The 16229-nt window shown below is 41.6% G+C and overlaps 1 protein-coding gene across 2 annotated transcripts in view; it reads left to right on the forward strand.

Moving 5' to 3' along the window:
• The window catches only part of Acj6 (abnormal chemosensory protein 6), a 33177-nt gene extending 18563 nt beyond the window's left edge, over nt 1-14614 (forward strand). The window contains exons 2-4 of one of the 2 annotated variants that reach the window (XM_076897802.1): nt 3922-3978; nt 9411-9617; nt 13850-14614. In XM_076897802.1, coding sequence (XP_076753917.1) covers nt 3922-3978; nt 9411-9617; nt 13850-14614 — 1029 coding nt within the window. The remainder of the gene's footprint in view (nt 1-3921; nt 3979-9410; nt 9618-13849) is intronic. The other variant, XM_076897803.1, reaches the window with a different exon arrangement.
• The last annotated feature ends 1615 nt before the right edge of the window (nt 14615-16229 follow it).

A 16229-nucleotide genomic window follows, 5' to 3' on the forward strand; every position in this document is an offset into this window, starting at 1 on the left:
CATTACTCATTGAAAAATACCGTACATTATTACCGCTACATTATGCATTAATAAGAATAACGCATATAATATAAATGCCACATAGTTCGACCCAAGTTCCGACCGCACGCTAAAAGAACTTTACGAACTTTAAGAGAATATAAGCGAATTTTATTTCTGCACAATATTCTCAAGTTAGGGAGTGCGAGATTTTTCTTAAATATAATACAAATTTTCCAAATTTTTCTACGTTAAGTATACCATCAAGTGGCACGTGTTCAGGAACTAGTAATAATAGAACTGTTAGTTCTATTATTTGTTGATAATTAGAAGGGTAAAGAAAACAAAAAAAAATTGAAGAAAGAAATTGAAATTAGGGAAATGAAAATATCGATAAAAGGAAAGGGGAAGGGGACGAGGAAGGAAATTGTGTAACGTCGCGTTTGAAATTCTCTGAATTAGAGTAATTCGTTTCTCGGTAGGGATCTAACGAGACGATGTACCTGCCGGTAACTTACTTAATCGTATTCCGCATTAAAAGCAAAAAATCGCTGGGTAAAGAGTTGAAGAGGGGACCAGAAGGAGCGTCTGCGAATCAGAATTTGCATTACGAAATTTCATAAATTCTCTTTAGGTTGGACTCTTAGACGCTTCGCGCTTCGTCAAGATCTGTGTTTTTCACTTGAAATAGTAATGATTCACGTGAACGTAAATTCTCACGGCTATCTGTCTATCTATTCGCGCGACGTTTGCTACGATAGGACAGTTCGGTTCTTAGAGCTTGTATATTCGTACTTAACAGTAAAAATGTATGATAAGGAAAATCGAGACATCGTGATTTAGACGGAGGAGCAGGTCCAAGCGGTGTTTAGAATGGTTCAAACGAATCGTGCTGAATAATAGAGAACGGTAGACAGTAACTGTAAGGGAGCAAGTGTCTCCGATTATAACAAAAGTGAAGGGGCGAGCTCGGCTCATTTGTTATTAACCAGCGCACTGGAGCGTCGAAGTGCAGAAAGACTTGGAACACGACTTCACACTTTGACTCGCAACCCTTGGTAAATTTAGTTAATTATCAGTCAAAGTTCCGGGGAAGAAGCACGCCTCTTCCACTCTTTAGTTCGTTCCATAATTCTTCCCTCCTCCGACGAACAACTTATTTTACTTTTCTTTGTTGTAATTGTTGTACTGCATATGCTATACCAGAGAACAATAAATGTTCCGAGTGTTTATTAATATTTGTTCGCATAGCAACAATCAAATCTGGTTCCGTTCGATGTATTCAAAGAATAACGTTTTTTCGCTAGACCGTGCGATTTCGTCCTTTTCCCGGCGAGTCCCCGATCCGTTCACCGCATAACAAACAGACCGTGCGCGTACCAATGCGCGCTTCGAACGGGTCGCCGAGCCTGGTCGCGATACACGACATCGAATCGATCGTCGAAACGATCGACGATGCCCCGTATAATTCCGTGGCGCGGAGTTTTGCGGTTGATTTACAATCGGCCGGGCGCAGCCCGGTTGATAATCAAACGGCAGTTTCCGATTGGATTTATCGAGCCGGACGCGTGCGCGCACGCGAATCGGTTGTCTCCCGTATATTGGACGACGCGGCCAGTTGCATCCACCGGTTACGCCGAATCGTGGATACCAAGGAAAATCAATTAGCCGGGCAAACTGTTTCGACTGCGGCTGTTTGCTCGGCCGGTAGTCGCCAGGATGTGTCTCGTCTCGGCCGCTGTGCACGCGGCTGAGCGCGAGCGCGCGTATAAGCCACGGGTTCACAGACCATTCTTCATGCTCGAAACCGATGCCTGCCGACTACACCGACTCTTGTTACGCGAGTGCTTGCGCACACGCTAGGAACGAGGATTCCCAATTTTACGGGAAATTGAAGTGTGCTCGTAAGCTTACCTTCGACAAATTTCCATCTTGTGCATTTTCATTTCACGCAGTATTTCAAATAATGTCCAACAATGCAAATTTCCGAGTACACACGCGTCTGTGCCACGTTGCGTGCACGTATCACCGTGTGTCATCCGTGTTGCCCGAGCTTTGTATTTGCGTTCGATGCGCTGTGTATAGTTTCCAGCAAAGCACACACGACGCATTTCCCCGTACAAACACGCACGTGTAGATTGATGACACGCGTGTGCGCGGTTCCCTTAAAAATCCCCGAGCCCTATGCATCGACGCGTTAGTATTTTGACACACGCGCGCACAGCGCGTTGAATAATTCGCCTGGCACAATTTTCGGCTTCGCTGATGCGTGCGGAAAACAATGCTTCGGATATAAACCGCAGAATAGTATAGTGCGATGCGAATGATATTCTAAGCAAATAGCTTCTAAACAGCTTACGGATCCGTTAAATAGCGCATACTTACATATCTCGCGTACCGTGGATGTTCAAATTAGGATTGCGAGCAAATTGAGATTACTGTTGTATCATATTAATATGCGGTTGTATCGATTCCCTTTCACGTTGCCACAGCTCAAAGACGTAGGGACCAAAAGAAAATTGGAGGGACTATACGAGGACAGCTTACTTCCGTAAAGTAGTCTAGAGACAGTTTGGAGACAACCAGTCTGGAGCGACATCAGTGCCTTGTGCACCCTGTTAGCATCTGTTCGTCCTTACACTTGTATCGACATACGACTGTGGCGATGAGAATAGTACTATAGTACCAGTGTTATGTATGATGCTGACGTAAATAGACGATTCATCTATGGAAAAATATTGAAAATTATAATTATATGGTGGATGCATGTCGTAAAATCTAACATGAAAGAAATAACAGAAACGATTGGAAAATCTGCCAGTTTAATAAAGACTGTCGTCGATGAAGTATCAAGTACCAGACGCGACTGCTATAATAATGACACGATCATTGTCGTCGGCACGGATCAAACCTACGAAATTGGCCGACACTTTAATAAGAACGATATTGAATTATCTAGTTCAGCGCGGATCCTAAAATGACTCATTTATTTTGTGACGGCGGCGCCGCGACGCCGGAATGGCCCGAATCTGTCAATCTTAGTGGCGCGCTTTAAATATACATATTACGCGATTGCCCGAAATAAAATATGCAGACCAGATGAATATTCAGCCCTGCTGACAGATAAACCACGCTGATACACACGTGAATTTTTATCAACTTTGCGCGTCGGTCCGCGCAAACACGTCTGCTAACTACTCTAGACTACTTAAACTCGCAATCTCTTACATCGTTCTTCATCTTGTCCTTTATACTACATATATGAGGAGCTCATTTTTTCCATTCAGTTTTAGGGAACCTAAGGCCAATTTTGTTACAAATTTAAACAAAAAATTAGGTTTCCCTTGTAGTTTTACTTCAACTTTTTTCTGTAACGCAAAAGTCTTCTGATTATACGCGGATACGTGCTATTTGTTAGTTAATAGAGAATAGAAAGGTGAACGATCCGTGTGCTTCATAAAAGTACTTAATATTTAAAACCACTAGTCTAGACAGACTATTGGGGTCAAAGCGTCGCGTTGTAAAATTTCCCGAGCTTTCCATTTTCGAGTGATTTTCTAAGCAGTCGACACCTATTTCTAGAAGTTCAATGACATTTAGGACATTCAAGTGAATGTACGAATGTATTTGGGTTAAATACTTGATCGCACGTTCTATTTGCCTGATCGTATAGATAAATACGTTAAAGTAGAAAACGTTGAAAAATTTGCAATATTTTAGTTAAAAATTTCGAAACTTTATACTTTACTACTACCATTTCTGGTAATCAAAAAGTATAAATTCAATAGATTAATAGATCCCTGTGTAAATGTTAATTCCATTAAAGAATTAATAAATTCATCGGTTCTACTTCTAGAACGCACATAACAAGACACATATTTTTAATCTAAGTAGCGTCGAGGAAAGTGAAACACTAAAAAACTGAAAATTTTCATTTTTCAGAGTCGTATATTGGAAGATGCCTCCATTATGTGCAATTCCTGGTCACCGAGGCATAACGTGAGTACAACATTACTTTCTTTTCAGTAGTTCTTATTAAAGAAAAGAGAAGAGGAGAGAAGAGAACGTAAATTTAATTGACGCATCGAGTTGATCCGAGTTGAACGAACAAGAGGGGCAATTAAAATGAAATAGAGGCGGGACGAAGGCAGGATGAAGGCAAAGAGAGTAACTCCAAACTCTGTTGTTTTATACGAAATGCTCCATAATATTTATGCTTGACGGAGCCGCCACGTAGTTACGGTGGCTTGGCTGACATAAACTCGCTAACTCGTGGTTACGATTATGGCTAGTAGTAAATTGATTATTTAGATATACGATGAGGTGGCGTGAGATAGTTGTTTGAGTGCCGTAAAAAGAGCCACGCGTCACTTGCGTTTCTCACGAGTGCAACAACCATCCGCGACTCCTGACCAAAATGTGTGCTAATACTACCCCGTTTGTAGTTTGAAAATTTCGCCGAGCCGATTCAGATGTAAATTTTCGTTTGCAAAGATTTTTGAGCCTGGTAGGATCAGTAGAATAACCGAAAATCGGCAATGTTCGATAACCCGAACGGAAACGAGCCCAGTTTGGTTAATCCTGCAGATAGTGCTGTTCAGGATAAACCAGGATAAACAAACGTGCGCGTGGTATAATACATCGTGGCTAGCGCCGGCTCAGAGGCAAGTCGCAACCGGACAGACTACCGGCAACTACTTTGCGCCGCAATCTCGCGTATCGCAATATTTCATGTCGCAATCTGCGCGCATTTATCGAATGGTAATTTACAATACGACACGCGGCGGCGTTTCACTCGGCTAGCCATCAATAATACACCGTTAATTGCGTTATCGAATGCGCGGCATCAATTATTACCGAGTGGGTATCGGATAAAGCTGCGGCGACTGGTTGCGCGTCACGACAGACACCGGCGGGAGCATCCAGCGGGTAAATATCGAGCGCGTTATAAATTTGTATCGTTTCTAAATCGATAAGGACGGTGCTCGGAGCTCGGCCGCGCCGGAGTTTGCGGGTCGCGTCTGTGTCGCAAGTGAAACTGAATTTGATTGGGACGCCGTCACGGCACGGGGGATGAGATGTCGCCTCCCCCGGTTACTCTAGACAGACGGCACTCCGCCATGCAAGTGATAATTCGTACAGTCTGCTCGTTTTCGTGTCAGACGTCAGATTTTCTGGAAGATTTTATTTATTCATGGGTCAGACTACTTCGCGATGTAGGTTATCGGACGGAAATAACGTAATTGTCCTAATTTGCGATATTGGCCGCCGGTCCGAGGCGCATCTGCTTTTAGAATCGAGTAACCGATCCTTTTAATCAACGCGCACCGTTCTCAAATTCTAGCTACCGCAAACATAGGCGTGTCGCGACTATCTTTTCCGGGTAGTTGGTCAGACTTTTCGTTCGAATGAAACAGGGAAACGGATTTAGTTATTGATATCGGAAGACCTATTTTATCTGATTGAAACGGTCTCGCGCGTACAACGGCAAGATTGAAAGGGAGAATTAAAAAATGATTTTTATCGTTAACATTTTGATGATTGATACGGCGGAGTTAAGCAAAAAACTCAATTCCCCGTGTCCATTTCCGTATTCCACCAAACTGAATTCTTTACCGCTTTTTATTTCAAAAGCTCTCGCGCCTCTATTCGATTGCTGGGACGCAGCGGAAAATAGAACTGTGCGCATTATATAGTCATGAATGTGTATGTTGTGTTCAATTGTATCGAGACGTGTTCCATACGCATTAGCATTCCGACCCGGCTATTTTATTTATACACTTTATTTCATTCCGACAATGGCGGTTTACTCTTTTTCAATACGGAACACGCTGCATAATGGATGAGAGCGGATTGCATCATGGAATGACGGATACCATAGAGCGGTGAGAAACTTTAATGAACGTCTGGCGAGCGTATCGGAGATATCGCTGTGTGATTGCAAAGAATTTAAACAATTTAAACACGTGCCGAAACAATTTACATTTAAGATACAAATGAAACCGTAGCTAAGAAAAAGAGTCATAAATAATTTACTTGCATTTTCGATCGTATTCGTGTACGCATAAAAAAATGCAACGGTAACGATATTTCATTTCGATTAGCTCGAGTTGAATGAGACGGTTGATATAATAGGACGTACCTTGTGCTACGTTACGAGCTTAATCATTCCCGTTTTCTCGCGAACTACCCGGAGCAGATAAATAACGGGGCCGGCCGTTGGGGCGCGATAATTCAATTGTAATTGGCTAATCTTTAACGTGCCGGAGAAACTGGAAGACGTGTTTAACGGGGTGGGTTGGCCGCAGGCAGCTCGGAAAAATGACTCTATTAACCACGGGGACCCGTTGAATCGGGCTCGGAGGGGGACCGCGTAGAAAGTTTGCTAAACAACTGCACGAGCTGCTAACTACGCGGCTAACAAGAGCAATCTGTATCCGTTGCTGGGCATCGCCGTCGCTTTTCTCATCCCTGCCCCTTTGGCCGCCGAACCAACGCTTGGTGAAACTACTGCCAATGCGCATATATACGGGGTGTACAGCGAATTGGACGGAAGAAAGGACGGATGAATTATCGCTTCTAATTCCATCCATTTGTTTCGCGTTCTTCCCTTCTTAACGTTCTCTCTGGATAATTGAAGACAACAACTACCAGAGATACAGAATCAGAAATGCTGCAAGTAGAAAAGCTGAACGCTTTCGATATAGAAATTGTATTGTGAATAACACGACACGTAAAGTCTGATAAGTAGAGATACATAAATAAATTTACAAATAAAATTCCAAACAATTACGGTCAACAAAGCGATCACCCTGTACGTTCGCATGGAAACTGGCGAAGCTACCAAAATTCTCACCCCAAATTGAGGGCTCTTTCTCCGCACTTGAAGGGATAACTTAAGTTTAGGATTTACCATCCTGTTAAAACTTCGGCTAGTTAAAGCATTCGTCCTCGTGAACAACGACACCATTTATCACGGAACGAATGGGTTAAGTATCTCATTCCGCGTACGTTTATCCGTAAATACGGGAAATAAGTTTCAGATATTTTTATCAAATATATTTTAGCAAGTAGATATTTGTGACGGACGTTCTACGCAATCGTGTAGAACGTAAACTAATGAAAGGCGAGTGACTACCTTGGCTAAAGTGTGTTATTTCCGGATGAATTTTCCTAAATATTTCTAGTTGTCTTCAATCATCCAAGTAAAGAGCGGTACATCGTTTCGAAGATTGAAAACAAAATGCCCGATAAGCAGCAGTTCCGCCGGCAAAAAAGCACAGGGAGGAAGTTCAGAATTAGAAAAAGCGTTGGTGGTTCAGCAACCTACAGACAGACAGTAGGTACGGTACACGTACTCGACGAAGACACGAGGAGTTCATAAATAATCGAAGCGCTGAAGCACGGCGGTGGTTTTCGCATGAAACATTGATCGGTCGATGCGGACATTACAGTTTATAATGAAATAAGTGGATAGTGAGTCGTTTTTACCCTGGCTATCTTCAACGAAACTATTGATATTTCGATAACTGTCAGGATAATTTGTTCCTATGAATAGACAATTAATGAAACAGATTGTTTTTTGTTAACAAATTCCGTATTTAAAAACGCTTCTACAAAAATTAATAATTATGCACGTAATAAATTTGCAACGGTAATGTGATACTTGAACCTATGTCGAATGATTTCTATTGGACGATTTTGGTAAACCGATCCTCGAACAAACACGGAATAACGCTATATATTGTATGAGTTATTAAATATTCGTTACGTCTCTCTCTCGGAATACCATATATAATTGAATCTAAAAGTCAGTTATAATATTACCTAAAGAACGTAAATTACGGTAAAATGCGTGGTATCGATTTTGCTTTACTATTACTTTTCACTGGTATTTACCCGAATCGAGTCTTTAAAACTTGTAAAGAAAGTTTGAAATTGCATCGTGTTATGGTCGTCTCGTTTTTTTTTTCTCGAATAACGTGACGATATGCCTTGCGCGGTAGCCAAACCTTGCAGTGTGCCGCAAGTGACAGATGCGACTGACGCAAAATGTCCCATATAATATCGATTGCCACGGCATAGAAGCGTATCTCGATAAAACGAAACCATAAATTCGCTTCGCAACTGTTATTAATACGTCCCCGTCTCCGGGAAAAGGGATTCTATTAACCCTTTCACCCTTAGCTGTGCGTATATCGCTAATGTTTCCAGGAAAAATTTCTATTTGATCTGGTAATTTTTTTTTAACGGAATATTACAATTAATACAGCTCTATATGTATAGCTATTACGACGTTACAATTGTTTGGGTTATGGTAATTCTATGGCGTTTCTTTGAAAAAGTTTATTTAGAACATGCGAAGAACTACTTTTATTATGTGAAACGTGCAAAAAGAAAGGGGGAGAGATAAATGAACGTTTACGTTTAAGAATATAGAAAAGATCCGACGGAGCGTGGTACTCGTACAGTTTTAGTAGCATCTCGACCCTAAAATATCCTGTCCAACATCCCTGGCGACATTTGACAGGCAAACGAATTTGATTAGCAAACCTCGTAGGTCACGCGTAGCCACTTTTGAAATAACATCAATTTAATTGGGCGAATCGTAATCCAGTACTGCCCTCGTACGTACAAACATACGTATATTCCCATTTAATCATCATATTGCCTATACTTTGAAATGAATTGCTATCTACGAGATGAAAATATAGAATGAGTAGTGAAAAACGTACAAAAGTTCTAAAAATTCTATTCTTTTATTCAAAAGTGTTTAACGAATATATAAGTCAATTCTATTTTGATTAAAATCAGTTTGGAATAGAAGGTTATTTACACGAATAACCTACACCAATACATATTCTAATATAATTATCGAAAAAAAATTACCGTTCTAATAATTATTATCATTATTGTAATGGCTACAGAAAGAAAATTAGCGATCCAGCGCAAGTTAAATTCAAGTTTCCAGTGTCAAAACTATTTTTAGAATATCGATCGCGCAGCCATGTTGAGTACATGAAGTGACCTCTGACTGGACTATGTTATATACATAATAAATAAATAAATCGTATACATGTTACGCGAAAAACATAAAGTCGGCATTGAGATTTCGATAAACCCTTTGTGAAATCAATCGTTCTTGATCCCTCAAATGAAATGCGCGCTTAAACTTGAATAACAAACTTTCCCTCAAGCTTCGATCGAGTCCCCTCTATAAGGGTGGTACCGTACACCATCTGTAATTCAGATCTGTGCAAATCGTTGATGCATCCATCTCGCTATCGAATAAAGTTACAGGATATTCTCGATGCGATTTAAATTCGTTTAAAAAGACGAAATGCTACCTCGCGAATTCTGTTACCCACCCGAGCCTGACTCATGATCCCTGATTCTTCAATCAGTGTCACGTGTCGCTCTTAACGTTTCAGGGTGACTTATTCGGGGGCCTGAACAGCGGTCTACAAGACGGCTTACTTTCGAGGGCGGAGGCTTTGGCGGCGGATTTGGGAAAACACAACGCTGGCACCCCAATGCCTCTGAAGCACGACCCAGTTTCCGTCTATCATCACGGGACCCACATGCCAACCCCCCATCCGAATAACCGGCCACATCATCAGGTACATTCACACCTCTTTGTGAGTCTACATTTTTCGCATACTATATTCGTATCAATTACATTTTCGTTTATTTCTGCTTAGTTTCATTTACGAATCGAAACATTTTCGTTTACTTCCTTCCTTTGGTATGTCTCAGTGAATTTAAACGATCGATCGAATATGATCGCTAAGAGAGGGCGTGAGTACAATGTATAAGATATATGTTCGGAGAAAGCAACGTACAACGATTTTGGAGAATTGTGTAGATTCGAACGTTGCAATTTATAATACGTAGTATGAAAGGTATGAAAAAGTATGAAATGAAAGGTATGAAAAGTTTCGCGGTCTTATTGTGTCAAATTTTTATTTCGTTCAAGTCCATCGTTTAATTTCGTTTTGATTACAAGTTTCTATACTAAGTCTCAATAGAAATGTCGATTCTTGTATAAGAATCGAAATGTTTGTTTAACTTAAATTTGAAAAAGTAAAAGGAATAAAGAAGCAGTGAAAAAGCATTTCATTTGATATTGCTGCTTTTATAGTTGTACAACTTTATCGTGAGAATGTTTTCCGCTTTGATTCAATAAAAATGATCATAAAACGAAGTAAGATTTGATATAGCTGCGTTCGCATTGGAATGAATTACGAAACTTGCTAATTGAAAGTGGTCTCGGAGGCATGATAATTTTATTAAAACTTGATGTTGTTACCAACGACGAAATTTATCGATAAAACAATTATCGTAATGAACTGTACTGGAACAGTGCCGCCGATGTACAAAATTCAGCGCTCCTGCGTACGATTATAAAATGCAACGAGTTTCAACGGTGGCTTAAAACCACCGACAATAATTAATTACGCGTAGCAATTAATTATGATTTATAATTAATCCCCCGATTAAAAAATTCAATTCCACGGATTCTTTATTAACATTGCTAACGATACGAGCGTCGGTTTTCATTTTCACGCTTTAATCATTAATATCCTCCATATCCCGATATACACGGGTGAATTAAACATATTAAAAAATATCACTTTGAATACTCGGTATCGCGTTTCAGCGATGGACAAATCTATCAGGTATATTTTGTCTTCGGATAAAATGATTTCGAAAACACAATATTTGCTCGGTCCATATTCCAATTAACCGCTACCGCTAATGATCGGAGACTAGAAAGAGATTAGAAAGTGATCGGTAAGAATCGGCAGGGAAGCTACGAGTGTTCCCCTTAATTCAATTACAATTTGCTGCTTGTCGTTTCGGGGTTTTATGCTAATACAAGCAATCCGAGGCCGATGAGTGGATGATAGGATGACAGTGGGGTGAAGCAAGCAATGCTCAGCGACCCGGAATGATCTTCCCGAGCGCAGGGGCGTTGCTTGTATATTATCTCGCCACCGGGACGATTCGTAACATACTGGGCGTAACGCAATCAATTTTTACAGAATTTCCTTTTCGTGCTGTCAATCCCAGTACGGGCACAACGCTGGCGTTTCGATACATAAAAAAGTGTCTTGTAACTACTAATTAATATACGGTAAATGTATCTTCTAAATCTAAATTAATAGAATCGAGTTTACACAAGATGGACATTGATGCTTATTCGACGTGCACCATACATTTGTAATAACTTTCAATTTAAAAATGAAATACTGAAAATATTTCAAAATATTTAATTGGGCATTGCAGCGTACGATACATTTTATTAATAAATAATTGTGATTCACTTAAAAATAGACGAAATACAGTACGATTAAAATATACGTTTTACGTGTTTTTATTTATGCATGATTTTCCAACAAATGCATTTTGTTACTGGAAAATGTATTCGATCGCAGTATTGTTATATTTATCATCTTTCCATTAGCTACATGAAATATTTGAAGAAAAATGTCATCGAACAATGTAAGTGTACCAACGATGAAACAGTTTTATAACGCTGTCCGCACATTTCTTTAACCACGACCTAACCACATAGCGGTATTTGATTACACGCGTACAAATGGAACTTACCTTGGCGTGGCAATAAAATAGACATTAACAATATATCAATATTCCAAGAATTCCACCTAAAAAAAATCACCAATATTCAATCAATAAATCCGCACCATGATTCCAAAAAAAAGAGTCAACCTCCGTTGACACAAACAGATTAAAGATCCTCTGAACGAAACGGCGAATGGAAAAGCAGTTTCATCGATCCAGCCGAAAATCGGCCGTCTATTAGTCTGCAGCGTATGCGTTCACGATGAAGTGGTTGTGTATATAGATCGCAGTTCTGGCTTCCCGCAGTGCGGTGGCATGAACACCCTTCTCCCGCTTACATCTCTCTCTCTCTCTCTCTCTCTCTCTCACTCTCTCTCTCTCTCTCTCCCTCCCTCCCTCCCTCCCTCCCTTTCCTTCTATTTCGTTCTCGTCCTGGTAGCCGCGAACCTCCCATACAGATGGTCAAACAGCAAGTGTCCCATAAAGACTGTTTTTATACGCGAGGCTGACGAATTCAATAACAGCGGTGTTCGTACCGGCTCGCCTAACGCGGAACGTAATACGTTCACGAATGCGTGTAACGAGTTTTGTATCATTGGCACAAGCTTTTGGGGAGCGAGCCGAGGCAAAGAGAGTGGGCTGAAAGGGAGAGAAATTGTGACGAGCGATAGGCCGTGCAACGGAGCAAGGGTAAAGAAGAGAAAGGCAGAAACGTATATTGCAGAGAAGGTGAAACACACACCGACACGAGGGGAGAGAGAGAGAGAGAGAGAGTCGACTAACCCTACCGTCGTGTCAGCGTAATGATGAAATATTGCGGGGGTCTCTGGGGCCCTACAGTATACGCCCCTGGGTTAGTCCCTTGCTCACTCCATATTCGCTACCGTCCTCCTCCAGCTCCGCGTTCCTTCTTCCTCTTTCGCGCCGCCACCCGCAAACCCCCTGCATTTCTGATGTAACTATGCTATTCCGGAGCACCCCCGGACTGAAACCGTGCCATCCAGTTAGCTACTGCATATTCTCGTGAGAATAAATGTTGCGTACACACGAACGCGTGTTGTTACGCGTTCGAGTCACGCCCTATGTGGAAAGTTACGCAAACGTCCCGTAGGCGTATGTTCACGCGCACCACCAATCCGAACTGTACTCGGAGCATTTTCCGCCGATTTATATGCGATCATTCCTGTTTCACGATCTTTCTGCCTCGGACAGTGTCACGGGCAAAAGTTGAATCGCCATTTCGAGGAATCGTGGTTATTTCGCAACAGAGTTCCCGTAATAGTAGTATACAGTTTAGCGTATTATTTAACTGGAAAAATTTTAAATTCAATTTCCATTCTTAATATCCTAATTTGTTTCAAAGAAAGCTGATGTTTATCGAGGTTCGTGTTCATTCGTTTAATGTGGAAATTATAACGTGGATATTGCGATACCTTGAAGAAAACAAGGTACACAAGCGGTATCTGGCGATGCGCCACTTTCTACGAGGAAAAATATGAAGAGAGCTCATAAATAATTTGCAAGGGGTCGCGAACACTGAGCTCGCGACGACGACCACGGCACGTGCTGCATAATTGTGCGTGCTAGTTTGTACACGTTTTCTCTTCATCTCTGTATTCTAGTCTCTTCCCTACCCGGTAACCCCCCCGTTCATTTCATTCATTCTTCTCTTTTAACTGTGCTAATTGGTGCAATCGTGTAACCATGTTACTCTATAGTTTCCGCGCAAAGATTTTTATTTTTTAAACCGCTACGCAGGTCTACTGTACTCTCGAGACGATGATATTGTCAAAAGAACAAGGTGCGATCAATTTCGTACAATTCTGGTTTATGTATTGTACATTGTTATTGTTGTACATTGTTATTGTATTGTCGCAGTTATCGCTTCGATACGCTCACGAGGAAGTTACTTGATGAGAATGTTGCAATAAAATATTACGAAACAATGTAAACGTAAAACATTCCACATGCTATAAAAATGCACTTTATTTATAATTAAGTGGCGCATCTTTTGAATAGATTAGATTATTAGAACTGGAATATTTCACTGCTTCACTCTTTTACCTTTTTCTTACGAACAAAATACAGTAATACAATATAAAATATTTCCTGCTCAATGTTTGAAATAGTATTATTTCACATCATTAGCATCCTGCCACCGATTAAGTGCTCGATTAATATTTGATAAATCCGAGAAGAGGCAGAGCAGGGGATCGAGGAAAAACAAGGTTTCCAAACGCGCAACACTGTACGAACTAAAGACGTGTAAACCATCTTTTTGCAGATGAGCCATCCGGGGATGGAGAGCCTGGACATGCTGGACCCAGCAAACTCGATGACCACGCTGACGCCGATGTCGGAGAACACGGGCGGTGGTCCAGGCCACCACGCCGGTATCCACGGGCCCTCCGTTTACGGGGGCATGAACGGCATGATGGGCCATCACCATCATCACGGAAATCTCGGTACTGGCGGTGGTAGCGTACCACATCCGGCTCACCATCATCCAGCAATGGCGGCGGCGGCGGCAGCAGCTGCGGCGGCTGGGCTACACCCGGATGCGGACACGGATCCACGGGAATTGGAGGCGTTCGCCGAAAGGTTTAAGCAGAGGCGCATCAAGCTGGGCGTGACGCAAGCCGACGTCGGAAAAGCGCTGGCGAATCTGAAGTTACCAGGCGTCGGAGCGCTGTCCCAGTCGACGATATGTCGATTCGAATCCCTGACGTTGTCGCACAACAACATGATTGCGTTGAAACCGATCCTTCAAGCGTGGCTGGAGGAGGCGGAGGCACAGGCAAAGAACAAGAGGCGGGATCCTGACGCGCCGTCGGTGTTACCCGCTGGCGAGAAGAAAAGAAAGAGGACAAGTATAGCAGCGCCGGAGAAACGATCATTGGAGGCGTATTTCGCTGTGCAACCACGACCGTCCGGCGAGAAGATCGCCGCGATCGCGGAGAAGCTCGACCTAAAGAAGAATGTCGTCAGAGTCTGGTTCTGTAACCAACGGCAGAAGCAGAAGCGTATGAAATTCGCTGCCCAACATTGACCCGAGGGTGGCTTGTGACAGCAAAACTGACCGTATCAGTTGCCCAGTCTCGAGCCTAAACCAGAACCCTTGACCGAGTTTCAGGGATGGCCGTAAAGAAAAGCGGACTACACGAGAGGGTAGAGGGCGCCATCGCGCAGCGGGACGGAAAATAACCACCGGTGGATGTGAGAACACACCTTACCCGGTGTATATTGTCGGTGTCGATGGAGTCTGTGAAGGTGATGCGCGTACGACTTCTCGGTTTCAAGTGGATCGCAAATGTGCTAGCTCGATGCTGTGGCCAAGTAAGCGATAGTCAGACTGTCACAGGCTTAATATAAATTTTTTGCGGTCATCGCGCGCGCGCGTGATGTTCTCGACGCGTCTCCCGGCGAATTTTTCCACCGGAACACGACGATTCTCGGCTCATCGATTCTCTCAGCGAGCCTCTTCCATCTTCTACCTTCAAATGCATTTATTTCCGAGTGCCTGCGATACGTTGCCCGATTGTTTATCGTTTAGCAAAATTTCATTCTTCTTTCGCGTTGCCAAATATTTCCTATCTTGTAGAAAAATCAGAATATCATAAATATAAACGTTTCTCAAAAGAATCATGAAATATCGATAAAAATGTTGAAATTGATCCAAACGAAGATTTTTGGTGATCCTGGTATTTCGTGTCTTGATAGACGAAATGCTAGTACTTAAAAAGAGTACTAAGGGAAAGTTTGGCGTTATAAACTCGAAGATGCGCTACATAAGGTATTACATAAGAATATCGTATAAAATGACATAAAACAACCCTTGCGGAAACCTTAGATCAAATCATCTGCAAAGTGAGATAGAATTTGCGAACCATATCAGCTGCGATCGCGATAAAACAGTTTACGAGCGTAGCTACCCGCAGACCAACCAACGTAGTCTGAAAATCGTCGTTGGTACCGATTTCATGATCACGTGTTTTATCGAAAATTACCAATGTTAGCGCACACAAAAATTCGCATTTTTTAATTGTTCGTGGGGCCATAATTCTATGTTGTAAAGTTATCAATTCTCCCTAAAATTTACAAGACACGAATAATAGTTTGACCAAACTTTCGGTATTTGCAGTATTTATTTCAGAAATTTTCTAGCATCTTATTTTACATTTATTTATAAACGATTTGTTTTCTCTTTTATGGAATTTTCTAAAGTATACAACATTGAAGTTAGGATAACAAAATAACAAAATAACTTTCAAGTTACGATACCAAAATATCGAGAAACATTTAATTCCTCTATTCTCTCGTGGCTCAATGAAAGAAGGGGAAGAGGATTTCTCGAGAATAAAAGAAACACAATTACAACGAAATAGCCGAGTAATCGTCGACGCGTCTTGGAAAGTACAATTCGAAACATAAAATATAAAAGTACGTATTGTTATAAAGTTGACGCGCGGATATGTAGCGCCGATGAAATAAGTGATATTAATCCTAATAAAGACACTCGGTGCAATGTAAAAAGTGAAACGATAAGAAAAGAGAGAGAAAGCGGTATGTGTGTGACACGAGCAAGAGTTGAACGTCGACATACTTGATTCTGGAACGAATGTTTTTCATTTTTTAACCACTGCCTGCATAATGTTACGGTTATA

The sequence above is a fragment of the Xylocopa sonorina genome, chromosome 7 (genome assembly GCF_050948175.1).
Source record: "Xylocopa sonorina isolate GNS202 chromosome 7, iyXylSono1_principal, whole genome shotgun sequence".
Taxonomy (NCBI): domain Eukaryota; kingdom Metazoa; phylum Arthropoda; class Insecta; order Hymenoptera; family Apidae; genus Xylocopa; species Xylocopa sonorina.